We start from the raw sequence: 27,152 nt of genomic DNA, 5'->3' as shown, positions 1-27,152 counted from the left end.
AAAAAAACACACTCAGTCTGTCAGGTATAGTAAAAGAGGCAGGACTTACTGAGGTGTAGAGGAAGCCCTCTCCGTTCATGGCTGCGTAGAGGCCGGCCTTCACCCCCTGGATGGCTACCACCCGCAGCCCCACCGGGATGAGGTTAAACAGAGCTGAGGGGGGAGGGAGAGCGAGAGAGAGAGAGACATGGAGAGAGAGAGAGAGAGAGAGAGAGCGCGAGAGAGAGAGCGAGAGAGCGAGAGAGCGAGAGAGCGAGAGAGCGAGAGAGCGAGAGAGAGAGAGAGCGAGAGAGAGAGAGAGACATGGAGAGAGAGAGAGTGAGAGAGCAGGAGGAAAAGAGGAAGACGGGAGGAGATATAATGGGAGAGAGAGATAGAGGGATCGGGAGAAAGAACACTCGAATGGATCCTTTAATAAAGGTCACAGTGTATTCCTAACCATCTACCCATTTAAATACCCTAGTGCTCATACATCAAAGCACTGTGTGACTTTTGAATTTCGGAAGGGTGTTGACTGAATGGAAACCAGGTTCAGTGTTATTTGGGGGTCATTGTAGTGAATAAGGTAGGACGTGGAAGAAAAGTGATCTATGGTGGATCTTTGGATGAATAAGGGAAAAGACAATAAGCGAATCAGATAAAAACCTCAGGTGTAGGAGGTAATGTGCCATTCAATTTCACTCAGTGAAAATTGACAGGCTCCTTGGTCGGCCCACAACCAAGGGTAGGTAACAACGCATCCGTCACGCTGATTCTCAACACAGGGGCCCCTCAGGGGTGTGCGTGCTCAGCCCCCTCCTGTACTCCCTATTCACTCATGACTGCACGGCCAGGCACGACTCCAACACCATTATTAAATTTGCCAATGACACAGTAGTAGGCCTGATCACCGACAACAACGAGACAGCCTATAGGCAGGAGGTCAGAGACCTGGCCGTGTGGTGCCAGGAAAACAACCTCTCCCTCAACGTGATCAAGACAAAGGAGATGATTGTGGACCACAGGAAAAAGAGGCCCGAGCACGCCCCCATTCTCATCAACGGGGCTGCAGTGGAGCAGGTTGAGAGCTTCAAGTTCTTTGGTGTCCACATCACCAACAAACTAACATGGTCCAAGCACACCATGACAGTCGAGAAGCGGGCACGAAAAAAACCTATTCCCCCTCAGGAGACTGAAAAGATTTGGCATGGGTCCTCAGATCCTCAAAAGGTTCTATAGCTACACCATTGGGAGCATCCCGACTGGTTGCATCACTGCCTGGTATGGTAATTGCTCGGCCTCCGAACGCAAGGCACTACAGAGGGTAGTGCGAACGGCCCAGTATATCACTGGGGCCAAGTTTCCTGCCATCCAGGACCTCTATACCAGGCGGTGTCAGAGGAAGGCTCTAAAAATTGTCAAAGACTCCAGCCACCCAAGTTATAGACTGTTCTCTCCGCTACCGCATGGCAAGCGGTACCGGACCGCCAAGTCTAGGTCCAAGAGGCTTCTAAACAGCTTCTAACCACAAGCCATAAGACTCCTGAACATCTAGTCAAATGGCTACCCAGACTATTTGCATTGCCCCCCTCCCCACCACTGCCACTCTCTGTTGTCATCTATGCATAGTCACTTTAATTAACTCTACCTACATGTACATACTACCTCAACTAACCGGTGCCCCCGCACATTTAACCGGCACCCCCCTGTATATATATTTATTTTTTTACTGCTGCTCTTTAATTACTTGTTACTATTATCTCTTATTCTTATCTGTATTATTTGAAACTGCGCTGTTGGTTAGGGGCTAGTAAGTCAGTATTTCACTGTAAGGTCTACTACACCTGTTGTATTTGGAGCATGTGACTAATACAATTTGATTTAATTTGAAATTGTCTTTGGAGGCAGAAAAAAAGTAATGCATAACAGAAGCCAGGAGAGAAGCGAAGCAAGAGCCCAAAAATGGTGTGTGTGTGTGTGTGTGTGTGCGTGTGACTTTGCATGCATGTGTGTGGATGTCTGAGCACTATGGGGGTGGATCAAAACAAATGCATGACGGAGTGGAATAAGTGTGAGTGTATGCGTGTGGGATAAAGAGACTGAGAAAACATGTTAGAAATGGCTGTGTAAGTGTTTGTGTACTCTGTTCAGAGGCATCATGCCCATAGGCCAGTGGAAGAGTTTTAGCTGCCAGTGATAGGCAGCACTCGCAGGAGGTATGTTTGTAAATTAATTTGATCAGGCTATGTAGCTTAATGATTCCTTCTTGATGAATAAATAAATGAGAACGTTTTATTGTTTCTCTGTAATACTAGCCACCTAGCAATGTTATGAAGATGGCTTTATCTAGCCAGGTAGATTGAGAACCTATCTCCCAACCTCATAACTAGCTACCAAGCCATTTCAGGCTATCAATCAAGTTACAGTAGGTTGTCTAACTACATGTAACTGCCAAAATAAAGGAAACACCAACATAAAGTGTCTTAATAGTAGGGCCACCACAAGCCAGAACACCTTCAATGAACCTTGGCATGGATTCTACAAGTGTCTGAAGACACCATTCTTCAATGAGAAATGTGGATTGGGGCATAGTCATCCTATGGGGATATAACCATTTAAGACAAAATAATGGTCTGCCCAACATTTTTATACATGAGCCTAAGCATGATGGGATGTTGATTAACTCAGGAACCACACCAGTGTGGAAGCACCTGCTTCCAAAATACATTGAGTGTACAAAACATTAGGAACACCTGCTTTTTGCATGACAGACTGACTAGGATGACTTCAGCTGAAATCTATGATCCCTTATTGATGTCATTTGTTAAATCCACTTCAATCACTGTAGATGAAAGGGAAGGAGACAGGTTAAAAAAAAAGACTTAAGCCTTGAGACAATTGAGACATGGATTGTGTATGTGTGCCACTCAAACGGGTGAATGGACAAGACACAAGATTTAAGTCCATTTGAACAGGGTATGGTAGTAGGCAGAGGTGGGACCAAGTCATTGTTTTACAAGTCCCAAGTAAGTCTCAAGTCTTAGCACTCAAGACCCGAGTCAAGTCTCAAGTCCTAAACTTTGAGTTGAGTTAAAAACAAGTCATAATGTGCTCTTCACCAAATGTAATATAATTTCATATTTTTAACATGAGTAATATAATAGTATATTACATTTACGCAAATCATTAATGCTTTTAAAAATATATATATACAGTGGGGCAAATAAGTATTTAGTCAGCCACCAATTGTGCAAGTTCTCCCACTTAAAAAGATGAGAGGCCTGTAATTTTCATCATAGGTACACTTCAACTATGACAGACAAAATGAGAGAAAAAAATCCAGAAAATCACATTGCAGGATTTTTAATGAATTTATTTGCAAATTATGGTGGAAAATAAGTATTTGGTCACCTACAAACAAGCAAGATTTCTGGCTCTCACAGACCTGTAACTTCTTCTTTAAGAGGCTCCTCTGTCCTCCACTCGTTACCTGTATTAATGGCACCTGTTTGAACGTGTTATCAGTATAAAAGACACCTGTCCACAACCTCAAACAGTCACACTCCAATCTCCACTATGGCCAAGACCAAAGAGCTGTCAAAGGACACCAGAAACAAAATTGTAGACCTGCACCAGGCTGGGAAGACTGAATCTGCATTAGGTAAGCAGCTTGGTTTGAAGAAATCAACTGTGGGAGCAATTATTAGGAAATGGAAGACATACAAGACCACTGATAATCTCCCTCCATCTGGGGCTCCAAGCAGGATCTCACCCCGTGGGGTCAAAATGATCACAAGAACGGTGAGCAAAAATCCCAGAACCACACGGGGGAACCTAGTGAATGACCTGCAGAGAGCTGGGACCAAAGTAACAAAGCTTACCATCAGTAACACACTATGCCGCCAGGGACTCAAATCCTGCAGTGCCAGACGTGTCCCCCTGCTTAAGCCAGTACATGTCCAGGCCCGTCTGAAGTTTGTTAGAGAGCATTTGGATGATCCAGAAGAAGATTGGGAGAATGTCATATGGTCAGATGAAACCAAAATATAACTTTTTGGTAAAAACTAAACTCGTCGTGTTTGGAGGACAAAGAATGCTGAGTTGCATCCAAAGAACACCATACCTACTGTGAAGCATGGGGGTGGAAACATCATGCTTTGGGGCTGTTTTTCTGCAAAGGGAGCAGGACGACTAATCCGTGTAAAGGAAAGAATGAATGAGGCCATGTATCGTGATATTTTGAGTGAAAACCTCCTTCCATTAGCAAGGGCATTGAAGATGAAACATGGCTGGGTCTTTTAGCATGACAATGACAGTGGCTTCGTAAGACAGTGGCTTCATAAGAAGCATATCAAGGTCCTGGAGTGGCCTAGCCAGTCCCCAGATCTCAACCCCATAGAAAATCTTTGGAGGGAGTTGAAAGTCCGTGTTGCCCAGCAACAGCCCCAAAACATCACTGCTCTAGAGGAGATCTGCATGGAGGAATGGGCCAAAATACCAGCAACAGTGTGTGAAAACCTTGTGAAGACTTACAGAAAACGTTTGACCTCTGTCATTACCAACAAAGGGTATATAACAAAGTAATGAGATAAACTTTTGTTATTGACCAAATACTTATTTTCCAACATCATTTGCAAATAAATTCATAAAAAAATGCTACAATGTGATTTTCTGGATTTTTTTTCTCATTGTGTCTGTCATAGTTGAAGTGTACCTATGATGAAAATTACAGGCCTCTCATCTTTTCAAGTGGGAGAACTTGCACATTTGGTGGCTGACTAAATACTTTTTTGCCCCACTGTATATGTCACTGGTCACCCCCAAAGCCAATTCCTACTTTGGCCGCCTTTCCTTCCAGTTCTCTGCTGCCAATGACTGGAACGAACAGCAAAAAAAAAATCACTGAAGCTGGAGACATATCTCCCTCACTAACTTCAAGCACCAGCTGTCAGAGCAGCTCACAGATCACTTCACCTGTACATAGCCCATCCAACTACCTCATCCACATACTGTTATTTATTTAATTATTTTGCTCCTTTGCACCCCAGTATCTCTACTTGCACATTCATCTTCTGCACATCTACCACTCCAGTGTTTAATTGCAATATTGTAATTATTTCGCCACTATGGTCTATTTATTGCTTTACCCCCTTATCCTACCTCATTTGGACACACTATATATAGACTTTTTCTACTGTATTATTGACTGTATGTTTGTTTATTCCATGTGTAACTCTGTGTTGTTGTTTGTGTCGCACTGCTTTGCTTTATCCTGGCCAGGTCGCAGTTGTAAATGAGAACTTGATCTCAACTAGCCTTCCTGGTTAAATAATGGTGAAATAAAATAAATAAAAATGCATACATTTTTGTATGGGTGGCCCCAGCAGAAATCGAGCACAGGATCCTGACGTTGCAAGTACTATGCTCTACCAACTTAGCCACACAGGACAGTGATCCCTGCATTAACTGTTCTCCTTGCATCACCCTCAGCTCCTACCTCATTTATCCTAAGATGCTCATAACTTGAAGGGATTTGGAAAAATGTAAAAGGCAATGTTCTCACTATCATGGTGACTGCAGTCACGGGAAAAGCTGTACATGTCAGCTCAATTGGAAATGACCTTTAAAAAACGAAATTGTCAGCTGTCCACAGCACTGCACTATGGATCGAGTACATGTCCTAAAAATGTTTTTAGGCTATACAGTGTTTGTTCACAATTACATTGTTTACGAACAATGGATTTAAGAAATCTTATATTTAAGGTGACAGTTGAACTACGCTCATGAAGCATTTATCAATTATATTCTTTAAGAATCAATGGCTATGTATCAAATAATTGATTATAGGTCCAAAAATGTATGTACCAATCCCATATTGTCCCTTTAACATCATATCCTTAAAACCCTCCTAAGACTTGGCAGCATTTCTCACCACTGCTTCCTGGATTCTGAGCCAAAGCCCAGAAAATAAAGCACTTTAATTTCGGCAGCCCATAAACCTCATGTTAACGCCAACATTATGGAACTCCACAATGCCAATCCTCACAAAGCAGGGCTGGGACGATCATTCATGGATCACGTAACAACGTTAAGCCTATCGGATGCACTGATGTGGGCTAGGCAGATAAAAGTTGTTGTTTTTAAATGGAGAGGAATAGGTGATATAATCCGCGAGGACACAAATCCAACGGGGTAAGGAGGGGATGCAAAAATAGTCCAGCATCGTGAGTGGGTGCAACTGAGCTCCTGTGTGAAGAAGGAGCCCTCTGGCTACACAGCTCACCAGGCATTAATCCTCTCTCTCTACACGAAAACACATATTGTACTGTACACCCACCATACATCCACTCTGAAAAAGCACAACTGGGCAGGCGGCTGGCTGCCTGTCATTTTGGGCCAGGAAACAAGAGACTTTTTGGACCAGCTACAACCTCTCCTTTCCTCTCTTCTCTTCTATCCTCCTCCTCTTATCAGCCCTTTTTACATCCTCTATTCTCTTTCCCCCATCTTTTCCTCTCTTCCCCTCTTATCAGCTTTCCTCTTCTCTTTCCTCCTCTCCTTTCTTCCTCTCTCCTCTCTTCATCTCATAGAGCTCATTGAGTTTACATCACATCCTTCTGACTTCTCTATTCCATCTATCTCTTCAAAATGAGTAGGAGATGTGAAAGAAATAAGCCCAACATATTGCCAGCTGTTTCTTCTTCTATTCTCCTTCCACTAAAGCTCTGGAGACTCATATGCTGTGATCTTTTCCTTCTGATACAATGAGAGGCCTTCTTCTTCTCTCCCCCTGGTACAGCAGAGGAGAAAGGGGAGGAAGTTTGACTTTTCTTTGCTGAATAGTTTTTTGTTCAGCAGAGTTACTGTGGGAACTATGGCTGCCGTCACCCACTCTTCTCTACCGTTTCACAACTGCCAGGTACAGTAGGTAATAGCGCCCCTGCAATACAGTATGTGCTGCAGCACTAACACACACTCTGACATAGATAGGGTAAAAAGTTGTTGTGTGTGAGTCAACCAAGCACACAGGTTAACTACTTACTTAATACTCTTCATATCTATTGAGACAGGTTGGATGTGTAGTCCTCTGTGGCTCAGTTGGTAGAGCCCAGCGCTTGCAATGCCAGGATTCGATAGCTTGGACCACCCACCATACAAAAATGTATGCACTTACTGGATAAAAGTAACTTACAGGGCCAACCCTTTGCTCTGGACATCGACTTTATCTGTCACTTTAGTGTCTGTCTGTCTGTCGGTTTGTGCGTGTGTGTGTTTGTGCGCGCACAACGTACACAAGTCACGGTGTACATGCACGTAACTTGTGTACCTCCAGGCTGATACTGCATGTAAATCAGGGAGGGGACAGATCACCTTCCTGCCAAACGGATGGAGGGGAATGATCCTGGCCCAACAGTTAATAGATTGTTTGAGAAAACAGAGTGGAGAGCGATGACAATTATAGTTGGGGTGAAGCGGCCCGCCTAGCTTAGAAATACAGCGACAGAGTGCGGGCCATCCATCACTCCTCTCTACTCAACTCCACTCTTTTCAGTGTGTCTGCACAGATGTAGCTGGTCACACACACAGAGTTGTTTGTGTTTGTGAAGGTGACACAAACGTAACCCTGTTCGACAGGTGTGTCAAGGTAATGCAGACAGGTGTGCGTGGAGTGGTGAGGCTTGCACAGGTGATCTCTGTGGAATTCTAAATTGTGGTTTGTTAATATCCATGTACACTAGCATGATGAAATGGCATTTGTTATCGTAACGGCTAGGCATTTTTTCGTACTCACGTGACCTCACCAGGACAAAGTGTATTGTACTTTAAGATTGTATGATAGGAGATGTACATGTTGGGAATTGTAATGTGTGTCATATAAACTCACTGTAGTCGCTGTTCTCGTCCTTGGTCCCATTTATGGTGCCGTCCGGCTTCATCTGCAGGTAGAAGCCCTGCTCGCTGAACAGTCGCGTCACAATGCCCTTCAGCTGCGGCTCTGCAACAACACAACACAACAGGGATAAGGGTTAGCTAGCTGCTTGGGTCATGTTCATTAAGCACCAAACATAATAAAATGGACTGAAACTGGGAGGAACTACCTGAATGTGTCCAATAAGAATAGTCATTTTTGTTTTCCATTGCAATGAACAAGGCCCAGGTTACTCAGACACCAAAACACTTGAATGCCATGCCCTCATACTCTTAATACCATTTTCAATGATTAGGGAGAGACCAGCAAAAACTAGACTATAACTAAGGCCCAGAGCACTTCCTGGTCTGGTCACGTGATCTGGAAAAACTCTTGGTCTTATAGTGTAAGCCTTAGTTTAGTACCCATTATTGCAGTACCGTGTGATAGGCTACATAATGAATTAAATGCCATGTGATACATGTGATGACACAGAAGCAAACAATGCCTCCCATCATGACAGAGAGGCAGACAGATTCTCTCTCGCCACCTCCTTAGACCATCACTCAATGGTAAAGAGAATAAAGAGGTAAAAAATAATAAAAGGAAGAGGTTAATCACGACAGTACTTTAGGGCCATTCAGAGCATGCAGACACCAACATAACACTAATCAGTGAAAAACCATCTCCCAGTCTTATAGATAAAAAAGGTTCAGTTGGTGGATCAAAACCGAACCGAAAAACAAACGGTCTAAGAAGCCACCTCCAAATCATGAACAAGGCACACAATGTGGGACAGATAAACTTGGCACTACAGCCGCTTGACGCCCAAATCATGCAGGAAGAGACAGAAGAAGACTAAAATACAGCACTATTTAGAGCAAGTCGTTGTGCCAGTTAAACGCTGATGATGAGGCAGACCCAGTGGATGATAGAAACACTGAAAGGTGGGGGGATACGTTAAATAGGATGCAGAAGTGTGTGGTCAGCGTCCTCTCATCTATCGGTGATAGATATGATACTCTTAAACCTCTGTCTAACTTGCTTGTAGCCGAACTGTGAGAATTGGCCCATTGGTGGATCAATAAAGCATTCTTCACCAACAATAGTTCACCTTAACATGGACACTGATAGCTCTGGTCTAGGTCGTTAGTGTGCCTTCCTTCACTTCATGTACTGGAGGAACCCGCACTACAACAATTTATTTTTTTGTCTTTTTTCACATGATAAGCTTAGAATAATAACAAGTTCTCATTTGCAGTTTCAGATGTAAGAAAACTTCACAATTGTAAGTTCACATGTGTGGGTGAAATAGTGTTTACTCTCCTCACATGTGAAAAGGTGGTTCCTCTCTAGGTTTCTTCCTAGGTTTTGGCCTTTCTAGGGAGTTTTTCCTAGCCACCGTGCTTCTTCACCTGCATTGCTTGCTGTTTGGGGTTTTAGGCTGGGTTTCTGTACAGCACTTTGAGATATCAGCTGATGTACGAAGGGCTATATAAAATAAATTTGATTGATTGATTGATTAACATGTGGAATTGCATATTCTGTAAAAAGGTTACTTAGCCTTGCTGATCATACAAAATAATAATTTCTTACTTCTAAGCTCATCCACTCCATTATTATTGTAGTCCTCCATAGTGTTGCATTCATATACATGTATACTTAACACTACCACAAGGGAGATGTATTCGGAGTGTTATTGCTGCAGGCACCACCTAATTTCTTTGTACATTGGTCCATGATTGTTGGATGAAGCCCAGTGAAAAGAACAGAGAAGCTAGCTCTCCGTGTCTCCTTATTTTTATCCTGTTTGTTGGTTTCTACCCATGGTTATGTTAAAAAAAATATATAGAGATAACATGTTTAACTAAACGGTGTTGAGTTCTGATAATTTTCATGTATAATTGAATTGTTTTGACCAAGTGAGGTTTTCACATTTACATGAGTGTAGCCAAGCTAAGTCGCTAGCAAGCTAGTTATGTTTGTATGCAAGTCAATGAGAACAAGATGGCGTTTCTGAAATATAGTTTATTTCCATTATAAATGTTTTGGCTCTTAAATAGTTCCATTTGTTTTTTTTTACAAACAAGAGCTCATATTGAGTGTATTTAAATGTGTACATATGAACCACGGTAAGTATATGTATTTTAGAAGGTTACTTTCTATGAAATGTGTATCTAATCATTGCATGTTAATTGCTAACTGCTAGCTAGCTTAGTGAAAGGTGATAGCTATCCTTCCATTTTGTCCTAGCTAGCATCTGTTATTGTTAGCTGTCCATTGGTTTTTGTTACATTTACTACACCGGCCTAAACTAAATATTTATGTATTTGAAAATGTGTGAATGTGTTTGCTTTTGGAATTAATGTAAACAGATACTTTTCTACAAATATATTTATTTTGAATTAGGTCTGTCTGAGTTCATCAGTTAACTGGAGTTAGCTTTTTGTAATTTTAGTGCACAATTTTTTTAAAAATTGCAATTAATCTCATGAAAGCATCAAAAATCCATTATCTATACAGCTCAAAACAACAATGCAATGTCAAAACAAGTTGACATTGAGGTTTCCATTTTTCTAAATCAATACTTTGGATATAAATCAACAAGTCAACATTATTGTAATGCTTTTTATAAAAAATAAATTCTTAGATTACAACGTAATTTGATCAAATTCTGAATATGCGATTATTCGTAATGTGATTATCTGAATTTATATTATTTTTTGACTTTCAGTTTGCTTGAACGTTTGCTAAGCTGCAGAACAATTTGTACTGAAAGACACCATTTCCCAAAACGTCCTTATACTGTATGTTCTTGAACAGACTTTAAGATAATATGTTTGCTCTGCTCAGTGGTTGTGCGGGGTGTGGCTTGAAGCAACGGGTTAAGTATTTAAAGGGAAGCAGTGCATTATTATACCACAACCCAACCCCTCCCCGTTTCTCCATGGTCGTTCAGTACAGTGTCCTTTAAATTGAACGTTCTATTACGTTTTTATGTACTGAACGCAGAGCTGCTCTGTGGTCACTGACCTGGTTTCCTGCGGACTGGTCTTTTCTTGCCGCTGCAGAACCGAACTTTGCTGAAGACAGTAAATATATGCCTCTCGCACAAGGAGCGGGGGTCTTTGCTGGGACTGGTGCGCCGTTTGGAAGTGGCGACCTTTTCGCTGTTTCCCTCTCTTGCTTGACGTTTCTGACGTATCAGGGAGCTGGCGAGCGCCGCCGCCATCTCCCAGGTAGATTAACCTGAGTGTAGACCACTTGAATCGTCTCAAAATCTTCTATGAGCGAGATGTTGTCAAGATATTGCTGAGGGTGCTGATTATGGCTGGTCCAATGCATGAGGTTGCATACGTGCGCCATGATGACAAATATGTAGTTAAGGTGAATAAAATGATAACTTGCTGAATGCTGAACTCAAACATATTTGTCATCCAAATAATGGAAACAACATCGATATAAATATAAAATATTGCACTGGCAGTCTTTACAAATAGGTAGGCTACTATATCTCTAAATACATTAATTAATAAATGTATATTGTGCAGATGTGTCCAAGGTATTGCTCTCTATCTCCAGTCCAGATTATTCCCAGGTATCCAGATAAAATGTCCCGTAAATAGTTTCATTATCCATCGTTTTCATTCCTCTTAAATTTCCAGTGCTCGACATTCCACAACTATCTGAGTGCAGTGGCAGCAGCGTACTGGATGTGCGCGGACACACTGCTCCCTCACTAGCCCCGCAGCCGGCATTGTCTTTCGCTCAACTACGGGCTCGACACGCGAGCCCCAGGTAAAAAATAATCCAAAATCGAAAACCCAATGTTCTCTGGAAAACGGAGAGTCACAACAAATTGGAGGACCGTCGAAAATCTATGTCGCCTTCATAATCACAGGTAATGAGTATCCTAAACTGACATAATTCAAACACATTGGGCACACACTGGTTGAATCAACGTTATTTCCACGTAAATTCTTTCAAATTAATATGAACCAATGTGAATTGACGTCTGTGCCCTGTTGGAAAAATCTAAGCACAAATCGCACGGTAGCCTGTAGTGAAAAGTACCATCAGAGCAACTGGTGAAGCCTGCTCTTCGTCGCCCGGTTTGCAAGCAGCCTTTCTTTTTCTAACTATGCAATCCTACGTGGTTGTGGTTCGGACAAGGAATTCTCGGAGGGCTGAGAAAAAGAGAGCGAGAATAACTTTTTTTTTTGTGCCAGTGTGTGTGAGGGAGAGAGAGCAGGAGGGAGGTTAAGAGAGTTAGCGAAGGGGGGGGGGGGGGGGGGGGGGGGGGGGTTCGGCATTGTAAACGAAAGCGATGGTGGGCTGCTTGGCTGGAGGTGCGAGAGCAGTTTACATGTGTTCGGTAACATAATTTTACCAAAGGCAATGAGAAAGGCAGGTCTCCATCACGTAAAGTGATCCATACTTCCTGGGCGCAATATAGCCTGGGGATGAGGTAAAGCAAACCTAGCCCCAGTGGTGTAAATGAAGTAAAACTACTTTATGATACTACTTATGTCGTTTTTTGGTATATGTACTTTACTATTCCTTTTTTGACAACTTTTACTTTACTTCATCCCTAAAGAAAATAATGTACTTATGTACTTCCATACATATCCCTGACTCCCAAAAGTACATTTTGAATGCTTAGCAGCACAGGAAAATGGTACAATTCACACAGGTATTAAGAAAACGGCCCTGGTCATCCCTACTGCCTCTGATCTGGCAGACTCACTAAACACATGCTTTATTTGTAAATGATGTCAGAGTGTTGGCTATCCAAAAATAAAAAACAAGAATTGTGCCGTCTGGTTGGCTTAATGTAAGGAATAAGAAATTATTCATACTTTTACTTGTAAGGGCTACTTTTTAGACTTAAGAATCTTTTAGCGATTACATTTACTTTTGATACTAAATAAATGTAAAACCAAATACTTTTAGACTTTTACTCAAGTAGTATTTTACTTGGTGACTCACTTTTACTTGAGTCATTTTCTATTAAGGTATCCTTACTTTTTCCACCACTGTCTAGCCCCTAGGCTAGTAACCTGTATCTGTACCTGTGGGGAATATTGAATGATCCCAAATGATCCATCGGATCCTCTAACCCTATTACAGGGGCTGAGTCACTGGCTTTACTGGGGCTCTCTCATGCCGTCCCTGGAGGAGGTGCGTCACCTGAGTGGGTTGAGTCACTGATGTGGTCATCCTGTCTGGGTTGGCGCCCCCCCCCCCCCCCCTTAAGTTGTGCCGTGGCGGAGGTCTTTGTGGGCTATACTCAGCCTTGTCTCAGGATGGTAAGTTGGTGGTTGAAGATATCCCTCTAGTGGTGTGGGGGCTGTGCTTTGGCAAAGTGGGTGGGGTTATATCCTTCCTGTTTGGCCCTGTCCGGGGGTGTCCTCGGAGTGGGCCACAGTGTCTCTGACCCCTCCTGTCTCAGCCTCCAGTATTTATGCTGCAGTAGTTTATGTGTCGGGGGGCTAGGGTCAGTTTGTTATATCTGGAGTACTTCTCCTGTCCTATTCGGTGTCCTGTGTGAATCTAAGTGTGCGTTCTCTAATTCTCTCCTTCTCTCTTTCTCTCTCTCGGAGGACCTGAGCCCTAGGACCATGCCCCAGGACTACCTGACATGATGACTCCTTGCTGTCCCCAGTCCACCTGGCTGTGCTGCTGCTCCAGTTTCAACTGTTCTGCCTTATTATTATTCGACCATGCTGATCATTTATGAACATTTGAACATCTTGGCCATGTTCTGTTATAATCTCCACCCGGCACAGCCAGAAGAGGACTGGCCATCCCACATATGCTCTCTCTAATTCTCTCTTTCTTTCTCTCTCTCGGAGGACCTGAGCCCTAGGACCATGCCCCAGGAATACCTGACATGATGACTCCTTGCTGTCCCCAGTCCACCTGACTGTGCTGCTGCTCCAGTTTCAACTATTCTGCCTTATTATTATTCGACCATGCTGGTCATTTATGAACATTTGAACATCTTGACCATGTTTTGTTATAATCTCCACCCGGCACAGCCAGAAGAGGACTGGCCACCCCACATAGCCTGGTTCCTCTCTAGGTTTCTTCCTAGGTTTTGGCCTTTCTAGGGAGTTTTTCCTAGCCACCGTGCTTCTTCACCTGCATTGCTTGCTGTTTGGGGTTTTAGGCTGGGTTTCTGTACAGCACTTTGAGATATCAGCTGATGTACGAAGGGCTATATAAAATAAATTTGATTTGAAATTTGATCTCCCAGAAACGTTTTCAACATACATCTGTAAAATTATAGTCTAGAACCTAAAGCTTTGTTTGTCTTCCTCTCAAGCTTCCATGTCTTCTCCCTGGACCTCCTCAATGTCCACCTCTTGAACATTAGACTGAGGCCTCATCTTCACTGTCACTTTCCAACCTTGTTGAGGACGGCTCATTGTCGTCCTCAAAAAGCATCAAATTTGCCTGGATGGCCACCAATTTTTCAACCCTTGTATTTGTCAGCCTGTTGTGTGTGTTCCCAAACAAGGACCAGTTGCGCTCTGAGGTGGCTGATATTGGTGGGATTTGGAAGATGGAGGCAATGGGGAAAGAGCCTCAGATCTACAAAGTCCCTTCCACCAGGTGGCTGATGAGACATGCTGGCACGACTGCCATATTGCTTCTCCATCCCAAAGCCCTTGCTTGGAAGTGTACTTCGCCAGACTGCCAAGAACCTTGCCCTCATCCAGGCCAAGGTGGTGAGACACGGTAGTGATGACACCATAGGCCTTGTTGATCTCTGCACCAGACAGGATGCTCTTGCCAGCATACTTGGGGTCCAACATGTACGCTGTGGCATGTATGGACTTCAGGCAGAAGTCTTCACGCTTTTTGATGCATTTCAGAACTGAAGTTTCCTCTGCTTGGAGCAACAGTAAAGTAGGCAGGGCAGTTTGGATTTCTTCTTACATCTGCAAGCGGAGTCTGAACATCAGACAGGATGGTATTGTCTCCCTCAATCTGTGCAATGGCTACTGCTATAGGTTTCAGGAGTTTCAGGCTGCTTACCACTCTCCCAAAATACATCATCCAGGAGGATCCTGTTGATGGGGCTGTCCATATCGGCAGACTGTGATATGGCCATTTCTTGGAGAGACATCAAACATGATGACAACACCACCCCAATGGGTGTTGGTGGGCAGCTTCAATGTAGTGCTCTTATTCTTCTCACTTTGCTTGGTTGCTGATATAACTTGATGACCCTTCACACACCTAACCATTTCCTTGGCACTCTTGTAGAGTGTATCCATTGTTTTCAGTGCCATGATGTCCTTGAGGAGCAGATTCAATGCATGCATGTTCTTAGCATTGTCTGTCACCAGTGCAAATACTGTTTGAAGTGATTCTGTTAGCTGTGTTGTTGGCTAGCTCCTCTGAACAACAGTGTCCTGACGAGTGAGCACATTTTCTATGCCAAGCAAAATCGTGCCTCATTAGCTCACTGTTATGGATGTATCCAAATGTCACTAGAAAACAGCTTATGCAAATGCTGCTACTTTCCTGTTATTCTGGCTGCACTTTTTGACTTGACTGTAAATTAGCCATAGTTAGTTAGCTAGCAAGCAAAGGTTAAGAACGTTGCCAGCCAGTATGGCAATGGAACATTTAGAATGAACGTCCATAGATTCAAAACAAAAAGGCTAAACGCTTGGGTCGCATCTCTAGCAACCGAACTGATAGAATGAACAACCAGGCTTTGGGTAGCAACACTATATTGGTGTCGGAACTAGATCTTGTAAAATGATTAAATAATATGAATAAATTCATCAAAATTTTTAATGAAAATGTCAATTATTATTTGAATATTATTGAATACCTATGCCAATCCATCTTCCAAACATTGGTTTCGAGGGCATTATCACTTAATCCAAATGAGTAGATGCAGCAGGGGAGTAATAAAGTAATTCAATAAACTTTTGCAAGTGAATCCTTAGCTGAGGCCGCCCGAGGCGCGGGAAGCTGACCTTTATTTAAACAGGTAGGCTAGTTGAGAACAAGTTCTCATTTACAACTGCGACCTGGCCAAGATAAAGCAAAGCAGTGCGACAGAAACAACAACAGACAGTTACACATTAAATAAACAAGCGTACAGTCAATAACAAAATAGAGAAAAAAAAGAAAGTCTATATACAGTGTGTGCAAATGGCATGAGGAGGTATGGCAATAAATAGGCCATAGTAGCAAACAAATTACAATTTAGCAGATTAACACTGGAGTGGATGATTGTGTGTAAGTAGTGATACTGGTGTGCAAAAGAGCAGCAAAGTAAATAAAAACAATATGGGGATGAGGTAGGTAGATTGGGTGGGCTATTTACAGATGGACTATGTACAGCTGCAGCGATCAGTTAGCAGCTCAGATAGCTGATGTTTAAAGTTAGTGAGGGAAATGTAAGTCTCCAGCTTCAGCGATTTTTGCAATTGGTTCCAGTCACTGGCAGCAGAGAACTGGAAGGAAAGGTGGCCAAAGCAGGTGTTGGCTTTGGGAATGACCAGTGAGATATACCTGCTGGAGTGCTATGGGTGGGTGTTGTTATCGTGACCAGTGAGCTGAGATAAGGTGGAGCTTTACCTAGTATAGACGTAAATATGACCCGGAGCCAGTGGGTCTGGCGACGAATATGTAGCGAGGGCCAGCCGGCTAGAGCATACAGGTCGCAGTGGTGGGTGGTATAAGGCACTTTGGTAACAAAACGGATGGCACTGTGATAGACTGCATCCAATTTGCTGAGTAGAGTATTGGAAGCTATTTTGTAGATGACATTGCCGAAGTCAAGGATCGGTAGGATTGTCAGTTTTAAGAGGGTAAGTTTGGCGGCGTGAGTGAAGGAGGCTTTGTTGCGAAATAGAAAGCCGATTCTAGATTTCATTTTGGATTGGAGATGTTTGATATGAGTCTGGAAGGAGAGTTTACAGTCTAGCCAGACACCTAGGTATTTGTAGTTGTCCACGTAGCTAGCAGCAGGCAACCTGGTCACGAAAATCAGAAAAGCAATCAAATTAAATCTTTTACCTTTGATGAGCTTCTGATGTTTTCACTCACGAGACTCCCAGTTAGATAGCAAATTTTCCTTTTTTCCAAAAATATTATTTTTGTAGGTGAAATAGCTCCGTGTTTTCTTCACGTTTGGCTGAGAAATCGACCGGAAAATGCGGTCACTACAACGCCAAAAATATTCCAAATTAGCTCCATAATATCGACAGAAACATAGCAAACGTTGTTTATAATCAATCCTCAAGGTGTTTTTCAAATATCTATTCGATAATATATCAACCAGGACTGGTGGCTTCTTAGTAGGATAGAGAGAAACAATGGGCCGCATTTGTCCTTTACGCACAAAACACTCTGAGAGACTTCAGCTGACCACTGACGCAATGTTGACGTTCAGGATCATTTTTCAAAATAAAAGCCTGAAACTATGTATTGTGACACTAGACACATTAGGGAAGCCATAGAAAAAGGAATCTGGTTGATATCTCATTCACTGCTCAATAGGGACGCAAAGGAACGCAGAGCTTTCTAAATAAGAGTCCCTTCCTGATTGGATTTTTCTCAGGCCTTCGCCTGCAATATCAGTTCTGGAAACTTTAGAGTGTTTTCTATCCTAAGCTGTCAATTATATGCATATTCTAGCATCTTGTCCTGACAAAATATCCCGTTTGCTTTGGGGATGTTATTTTTCCAAAAATGAAAATAGTGCCCCCTAGATTCGAGGTTAACACAATGTCCAAAGAAGGGCCAGATGTATACAGAATGGTGTCGTCTGCATAGAGGTGGATCAGGGAATCATCCACAGCAAGAGCAACATAGTTGATATATACAGAGAAAAGAGTCAGCCCGAGAATTGAACCCTGTGGTACCCCCATAGAGACTGCCAGAGGTCCGGACAACATGCCCTCCAATTTTACACACTGAACTCTTGCCTGCGAAGTAGTTGGTGAACCAGGCGAGGCAGTCATTTGAGAAACCAAGGCTATTGAGTCTGCCGATACGAATACGGTGATTGACAGAGTCGAAAGCCTTGGCCAGGTCGATGAAGACAGCTGCACAGTACTCTCTTATCGATGGCGGTTATGATATCCTTTAGTACCTTGAGCATGGCTGAGGTGCACCCGTGACCAGCTCAGAAACTGGATTGCACAGCGGAGAAGGTACGGTGGGATTCGAAATGGTCAGTGATCTGTTTATTAACTTGGCTTTCAGAGACTTTTTTTTTTCTATTTCAAAACGTTGTTGGCTGGCTAAAATATTAGAATCTCATCTAAGATCTTTCTTTATATATGAAATATATATTTTTTTAAGTTACAGTTCATATAAGGAAATAAGTCAATTGAAATAAATTAATTAGACCCTAATCTATAGATTTCACATGACTGGGCAGGTGTGCAGCCATAGGTAGGCCTGGGGCGATATAGGCCCACCCACTTGGGAGCCAGATCCAGCCAAACAGAATGTTTTTCCCCACAAAAGGGCTTTATTACAGACAGAAATACTCCTCCATTTCCTCAGCTGTCCGGGTGGCTGGTCTCAGACAATCCTGCAGGTGAAAAAGCCGGATGTGGAATTCCTGGGCTGGCGTGGTTACACATGGTCTACCAATGTAAGGCCAGTTGGATGTTCTGCCAAATTCTCTAAAATAACATATAACATTCAATTATCTGGCAACAGCTCTGATGGACATTTCTGCAGTCAGCATGCCACTTGCACAGTCCCTCAACTTGAGACATCAGTGGCATTGTGTTGTGTGACAAAACTGCACATTTTAGTGGCCTTTTTTATTGTCCCCAGCACCTGTGTAATGATCATGATGTTTAATCAGCTTCTTGATAAGCCACACCTGTCATGTGAATGGATTATCTTGGAAAATGAGAAATGCTCACCAACAGGGATGTACACAAAATTTGAGAGAAATAAGCATTTTGTACATATGGAACATTTGTGAACTTTCATAAAGCATTCACTTTTTTCCCCCCCAGTGTAAATGTTGTTCACAAACATGACTGATGATTTAAGCATATGTACTTTGGATGGTGCCCTGCTTCCATATATCTGGGCAACTCGAGAAAAAGCTGTTTTTGAAAGAATATTGATTAGTTTGTTTAGAAGCTGAGAATAAAAATGGGTTCCTTCTATTAAAAAAATGTATAAGTCATGCCTCTCGCTAAATAGTAGAAAGCAGATTATTCAGTCGGCGTTCCTACACGTCCAAGACTATGGCGAAATCGTCTACAGTACACTCAGTAAAGTATTCAGACCCCTTCCCCTTTTCCACATTTTGTTACGTTACAGCCTTATTCTAAAATTGATTAAATAAAAAAATTTCATGAATCTACACAATACCCCATAATGACAAAGCGAAAACAGGTTTTTAGAAATTTTGCAAATGTATTACAAATAAAAAAAAAACATACCTTATGTAAATAATTATTCAAACCCTTTGCCATGAGACTCAAAATTGAGTTCAGGTACCTCCTGTTTCCATTGATCATCCTTGAGATGTTTCTACAACTTGGAGTTCGCCTGTGGTAAGTTCAATTGATTGGACATGATTTGGAAAGGCACACACCTGTCTATATAAGGTCCCACAGTTCACAGTGCATGTCAGAGCAAAACCCAGGCAATGAGGTCGAAGGAATTGACCGTAGATCTGGGGAAGGATACCAAACAATCTCTGCAGCATGAAGGTCCCCAAGAACACAGTAACCTCCATCATTCTGAAATTCAAGAAGTTTGGAACCACCAAGACTCTTCCTAGAGCTGGCTGTCTGGCCAAACTGAGCAATCGGAGAGAAGGGCCTTGGTCAGGGAGGTGACCAAGAACCCGATGGTCACTCTGACAGAGTTCCAGAGTTCCTCTGTGGAGATGGGAGAACCTTCCAGAAGGACAACCTTCTCTGCAGCACTCCACCAATCAGGTCTTTATGGTAGAGTGGCCAGACGGAAGCCACTCCTCTAAAGCACCTAAAGGACTCTCAGACCATGAGAATCAAAATTCTCTGGTCTGATGAAACCAAGATTGAACTCTTTGGCTTGAATGCCAAGTGTCACATCTGGAGGAAACCTGGGACCATCCCTACAGTAAAGCATGGTGGTGGCAGCATTATGCTGTGGGGATGTTTTTCAGCAGCGGGAACTGGGAGATTAGTCAGGATCGAGGGAAAGATGAACTGAGAAATGTACAGAGAGATCCTTGATGAAAACCTGCTCCAGAGCACTCAGGACCTCAGACTGGGGAGAAGGTTCACCTTCCAACAGGACAACGACCCTAAGCACACAGCAAAGACAACGCAGGAGTGGCTTTGTTTACATCCCCACATTCCCTGAATGTCCTTTGAGTGGCCCAGCCAGAGCCAGGACTTGAACCCGATCGAACATCTCTGGAGAGACCTGAAAATAGCTGTGCAGCGACGCTCCCCAACCAACATGACAGAGCATGAGAGGATCTGCAGAGAAGAGTGGGAGAAACTCCCCGAATACAGGTGTGCCAAGCTTGTAGCGTCATACCCAAGAAGACTCGAGGCTGTAATCGCTGCCAAAGGTGCTTCAACAAAGTACTGAGTAAATGGTCTGAATAATTATGTAAATGTGATTTAGGGGGGGGGGGGGGGCAATTTCATCCATTTTAGAATAAGGCTATAACGTAACAAAATGTGGAAAAAGTCAAGCGGTCTGAATACTTTCTGAATGCACTGTGTATGAAAGCAGCTGCCACTTGATTAAATCAGTTAGATGCAGTTCATCACAGCACACTGCGCATTATTACAGGCGTCAGGTTGCATGTATCCAACTCATTTGTGCCAGTGTGAGTAAATAGGACAATTTTCCTACAACTTCCTCTCTGTGTGCACCTGAGTCAACCTACAGCACACAGTAGAGGCAGGAGATTATGATGATGGCCTTATCTCCCGTGGGATGAGGAGGGAGGCAATCAGTGCATTGTGTTTTTAAAAAGTGTTACTAAGTACACAAAATCCCTCTTGCGCGCCGGCCTACAAGCTATCAGCATTAAACATTCAAGTCGATGTGAATGTAAGCCAATGACATGTTTTTCCTGTTCTCAGAGAACACTGAGAACACTCTGGCCCAGAGTCAACACCTCCCAGTCCCCTTAAATCTATTATAGTGGAGTTCTTTTTGCTTTAAAAACATCTGCACAGCAAATCATATTTGAAATGATCTCAAATACTTTATCTGGGCTTGATTGAGCATTCCTGACACAATAGAACCAAGGAGTGCAAATTCTGTCCATCTGGCACTCCAGGCAGGATAAAGCAAACGCTAAAAGTATTTGAAATAGTTCAAATAGTATTTTAACCCAGGTCTGTTGAACAGGTTTGCATATTAAGTAGGGATGCAACAGTACACAATATTCGGTACGACCCCAATGGTTCAATATGCGCACGTGAACCGCGGAACTCCGGTTTTCCATGTCATTTTAATTGTCAATTATAATTTCCAAAACTTGCATATTACGATGCAGACTACACGCACATTGTACATTCAGATCCACAGAACCAGACGTGTAGCTTGTGGCCGTTAAGGGCTCCTGAGGGTTGACAAACTTTACTCCACAGCAACGTCTCAAAATGTAGTGACTAACTAATGGATGATTTGCAATCACATCTCAGTAGAAAACCTCCCTAAAGGGGCCCCATGAAGAGAGGGGGAACTAAAAACAAATATTCTCAGCCCCAACTGACAATGGCGAGTGCTAGTGAGACCGAGAGAAGAACATTTGAATTGGCACCGATGTCTTTCAAATCCGCTGTGGGGGAACATTTTGGATTCAGCCTTCAATACAATGACGAGGGTAAGAAGAACATAAAGTACAGTCTGCAAGCATTGCTTTGCCACTGTCGGCTACTTGAGTGGAAACACTTCTAACATTATGTGTCATTTACGTCGCCATCACCCAGCTGTGTCCATTGCAGGTGGAGCTGGCGCAAGGAGAGTCTACTCATTAGCGAAAACACAACAATCTCTCGCTGCTGCCTTCCAACAACAATTTGTGACAAATTCAGTAAGACACGAAATAACGAAAGCAGTGTGAGTATTCATAGCCAAAGATTTGCAGCCCTAGTTGGTGGTTACAAACTGAGGATTTCGTCACCTGATGAAAAAAATGTGACCGTGTTACAATATCCCCTCCCGCACACATTTCAGCAGCAAAGTAATTCCCAAACTCTATGAAACAGAGAAATTGAAAACAAATTGACACAGACACCCTATCTAGCCCTCCCCACTGATAGTTGGACTTCCAAAGCTACCTAACTGTGACGGTTCACTATGTACTGGATTGGGAGATGAAGAGCTACAGGTTGTCAAAGCTAAGAAGCACTTTTAATTGTAATGTTTTTCTCCCCTTGATTTCATACAGTAGAGACAAAAACCAGGTCTAGTCAGTCATGCTGCCATTTTTCTGAATGGAAAGTTTTAAAGAGTTAAAAATAAATAAAGAGTACATTGTTTAAAGGGTGATGTTTAAATTTTTTTCTTAAATATAAAGATACCGAAACTGTACCATTTCCGTGGCCCACAAACCGTGATACATACCGAAACGTGGGCCCACTGTACCATTGCATCCCTAATATTAGGTGTATGTGAATAAATAGCCTTAGCAAATAGTTGTGTAGACACTCACACACAAATGCAAATAATATGAGCATAACATAACAAGGCTACTATGAATACTATGAATCCTTGCAGAATAGAAACAAAATACTGTGTATGTTGATGGGTGAGTTATTAATGAGACATTGCCATCTAGTGTATGTTCATGAGAACTGTACTCCACTACAATGATCAGCAGCACTGTTTTTTTTTTTTTACCTTTATTTAACTAGGCAAGTCAGTTAAGAACAAATTCTTATTTTCAATGACGGCCTAGGAACAGTGGGTGCCTTTTCAGGGGCAGAACGTACCTTGTCAGCTCGGGGATTTGAACTTGCATCCTTTCGGTTACTAGTCCAACACTAACCACTAGGCTACCCTGCCGCCCCTGTTTGATCATATCTGAAGGATAAATTACTTTGTATAGGGTTTAAGGAGACACAGTATGTTTCCTGTAGCTTACAAATATACATATCTGAAAGATAGCCTTGCTCTTTCAGCCGGGCACCCACGCATATACCACATATCTCTAAGCTCCATTACACAACTAATGACTCAATTTGAGATTTGGCTTCTGTTTTTCAAGAGCGCACTGCACTCTCCCATCAGTATCCTAAATGTAAGTAAATCACTGTACTCTTACTGCTTTCTTTATGCTTAAATAATTACCATCTCTAATTTTACAATACAGTCAAGAACAAAATGTTATTGTATCGGAAATTCCCAACCTCCCCCCGAAAACCACACATACAAGAGGCTGGAAACAGCACAGGGTCAGCTGCTGAGCAGCACCCCTAGATCCGGTTAGGTGCCTTGCTCAAGGGCACAACGGCAGTAGCTGGTACACAAGATTTGCACCAGATTGCTCTCTGTCCACCCTGGGATGTGAACCAGCAACCCTTTGGTTACTGTCCCCCTCTCTAACCGAGAGACTGACACCACCGTTTTATGATTGAGAAATGTTACATAATGGATACCGCATCACGCTCTTCAACCATGTCTGGGCTAGTCTCTCGTCTCAAGCCGTGTCTATAAGTCGGATAATAAGCTATATCTAGGCTCATCATCACGTCATGTGTTGAGGGTGAAGTTGCCCTTAACCCCAGATCTAGGACCAGGTAAGGGGCAACTTCTACCTACTTAATCTAGCCAGATTGCTCATGTCAACCATTATGATGTTGTGACAAGTGATTTCAGTAGATTCAGAGGCTTGATTGCAACCAACAGGCAGAACTTAACGTGATCCTGCAGGTTACCGCTGGATTTCTTAAAATGCTACTAACGGGAGATTACATGCACCTGTGGGCTAAACTAAGCTTGATGGCAACAAAAAACCCACAAGGATAAAACAGCAGATAATTCATTACAGAAACAAACAGAAAAAAACTGGACCTGCTTGAATTTGTCCATTAGAAACACTCAGTTTGGAGTAAATGGTTTGTTGCAAAACATTTTGCTACAGAATTAAAGGAATGATTGCACCCCAAATGATTGTTGTTACCACATCAGGCGATTATGACACCTGACAGCTGGTCTAGGATCTATACTCCCGCCACAATGAAATATCGACCTATACGGAGCATTAGAAACCAAGGATACTGAATGTTAAAAAAAATAATAATATATGTATTTGAGTAAAATACCGCATTCATGTGCTAGTTGGAACTAGGAAACTCAAATGTCTGACTTGATAACTGGTTGTAGTTATAAATGTGCTGCGTTAGCTAGTCGGAAATTTCAGTTTCCTAGTACGCACTAGAACATAAACGCGGCATAAGCGTATAAAAGTAGTAAGCCTATATTTCCTTCATTCTTTACCTTAAAATGGCAAAATGCCATTCAAGATAGCTTAAGACTAAATTTTCATTTGATAAAACAATATAGATTATATAAATCATGATTTACTTGATTTAGTAACATTTAAAATATTAGCATTTTTGTATTTATTACGGATCCCCATTAGCAGCTACTCTTCCTGGGGACCAAACACATTAATGAACTTACATTACATATAAAACAAAATATAAAACAGTACATCACAAAACATTATTACACCACTACATATCTACAATACAAAATATAATACCACCATACAAAAATATTACAATGTACACGTGTGTAGAGTGCGTGTGCTAGTGCTTGTGTGCATATGCCTGTCTGTACCTTTGTGTGTCTCTTCACATCCCCGCTGTTCCATAAGCTGTGTTTTTTAAAATGTGATTATACTGCTTGCATCAGTTACCTGATGTGGAATAGAGTTCCATGTAGTCATGGCTCTATGTAGTACTGTGCGCCTCCCATAGTCTGTTCTGGACTTGGGGATTGTGAAGAGACCTCTGGTGGCATGTTTTGTGGGGGTAATCATGGGTGCCTAAGCTGTGTGTTAGTTAAACAGACAGCTCGGTACATTCAGCTTGGCAACACTTCTTACAAAAGCAAGTAGTGATGAAGTCAAGCTCTCTTCCACTTTGAGCCATGAGAGATTGACATGCATATCATTGTTAGCTTCCTGTGTACTTTTAAGGGCCAGCTGTGCTGCCATGTTCTGAGCCAATTGTAATTTTCCCAAGTCCCTCTTTATGGCACCTGACCACACTACTGAACTGTAGTCCAGGTGCGACAAAACTAGGGCCTGTAGGACTTGCCTTGTTGATAGTGTTGTTAAGGCAGATGAGCGCTTTATTACGAACAGACTTCTCCCCACCTTAGCTACTGTTGTATCAATATGTTTTAACCATGACAGTTTACTGACAGTTTACTATCTGAGGATAGCACCTCCGTAAACAAAGAGAGAGAAGCATATTTCAACCCTGCAGGTGTGACACAAAACGCTGAAATAAAAATATAATTCATGCCTTACCTTTGACGAGCTTCTTTTGTTGGCACTCCAATATGTCCCATAAACATCACCAATGGTCCTTTTGTTCGATTAATTCTGTCGATATAGATCCAAAATGTCCATTTAATTTGTCGCGTTTGATCCAGAAAAACACCGGTTCCAACTTGACTACAAAATATCTCAAACTTTGCCAAAACATTTCAAACTACTTTTGTAATACAACGTTAGGTATTTTTTTAACGTAAATAATCGATCAAATTGAAGACAGGGTGATCTGTGTTCAATACAGGAGGAAAACAAACTGTAGCTAGCTTTCTGGTCACGCGCCTCTATCTAACAGTACACTTCAATTGACGGCCGTACTTCTTCATTACACAAAGGAAAAACCTCAACCAATTTTTAAAGACTGTTGACATCCAGTGGAAGCGATAGGAACTGCAAGAAGGTCCCTTTGAAATCTGGTTTCCCAATGATAACCCATTGTCCTCGGAGTTTTGCCTGCTAAATAAGTTCTGTTATACTCACAGACATGATTCAAACAGTTTTAGAAACTTCAGTGTTTTCTATCCAAATCTACTAATATGCATATCTTATCCTAGCATTGTTTGCTTTCGCCAAAAAGCCTTTTTGAAATCTGACATGTTGGCTGGATTCACAACAAGTGTAGCTTTAATTTGCTATCTTGCATGTGTGATTTAATGAAAGTTTGATTTTTAGTGTTTTTTTTTTATTTGGCACCCTGCATTTTCCCTGGCTTTTGGCCATTATTGCAGAACACTCACATCACTCACTTGTGTGTATGGTGTGACATGCTTTCCTTATTAATACGTTTAGAAAAAAGTTATATCCTGATTGGTGATTGACCTTGTCTCTCCTCATTATTGATTAGAATTTCCATGGCAATGTGGAAGATGTCTGCAGTAGGGGGGAGTGAGGGCTAAGAGGGTTTTATAAATAAGATAATGAAGGAAGGCTTGCTCATTAAAGTTGAGAAAGCATCTATGATGAGTCAGGACAGGTCATTTCACTGAGCAGCCATTACAAACACAGGCTGTAAAACAGTGACCACTAAGGTCATTGAGTAAGGCCAGTGTGTCTTAGTATGCGGATGATTTAACACTATACACGTCAGCTACTTCCGGCGCCGACAGAGATGGCCGCCTCGCTTCGCGTTCCTAGGAAACTATGCACGCATGTTTTTTTACGTGTTATTTCTTACATTGGTACCCCAGGTCATCTTAGGTTTCATTACATACAGTCGAGAAGAACTACTGAACATAAGAGCAGCGTCAACTCACCATCAGTACGACCAAGAATATGACTTTCGCGAAGCGGATCCTGTGTTCTGCCTTTCACCCAGGACAACGGAATGGATCCCAGCCGGCGACCCAAAAAAACTACTTTGTAAAAGGGGGAAACGAAGCGGTCCTTCTGGTCAGACTCCGGAGACAGGCACATCGTGCACCACTCCCTAGCATTCTTCTCGCCAATGTCCAGTCTCTTGACAACAAGGTTGATGAAATCCGAGCAAGGGTAGCATTCCAGAGGGACATCAGAGACTGTAACGTTCTTTGCTTCACGGAAACATGGCTCACTGGAGAGACGCTATCGGAGTCGGTGCAGCCAGCTGGTTTCTCCACGCATCGCGCCGACAGAAAGAAACATCTTTCTGGTAAGAAGAGGGGCGGGGGCGTATGCTTCATGGTTAACGTGACGTGGTGTGGCCACAACAACATACAGGAACTCAAGTCCTTCTGTTCACCTGATTTAGAATTCCTC

At 42.5% G+C, this 27,152-nt stretch overlaps 1 protein-coding gene across 5 annotated transcripts in view; it reads right to left on the bottom strand.

The window, feature by feature from the left end:
• Window positions 1-27,152, bottom strand: part of LOC110490053 (fibroblast growth factor 12) — a 116,191-nt gene that overhangs the window by 15,703 nt on the left and 73,336 nt on the right. For 4 of the 5 annotated variants that reach the window (XM_021563178.2, XM_021563177.2, XM_021563175.2 and 1 more), the window contains 2 exons: window positions 7,865-7,975; window positions 50-153 (listed from right to left, as the gene is read on the bottom strand). In XM_021563178.2, the coding sequence (XP_021418853.1) occupies window positions 50-153; window positions 7,865-7,975 (215 nt within the window). Of the gene's footprint in view, window positions 1-49; window positions 154-7,864; window positions 7,976-10,921; window positions 12,006-27,152 lie in introns of those variants that run through there. The other variant, XM_021563174.2, reaches the window with a different exon arrangement.

Source organism: Oncorhynchus mykiss, chromosome 15 (assembly GCF_013265735.2).
Source record: "Oncorhynchus mykiss isolate Arlee chromosome 15, USDA_OmykA_1.1, whole genome shotgun sequence".
Lineage (NCBI taxonomy): Eukaryota > Metazoa > Chordata > Actinopteri > Salmoniformes > Salmonidae > Oncorhynchus > Oncorhynchus mykiss.
The sequence above is the reverse complement of the archived record's forward strand: the minus strand, read 5'-3'. Positions and strand labels throughout refer to the sequence as shown.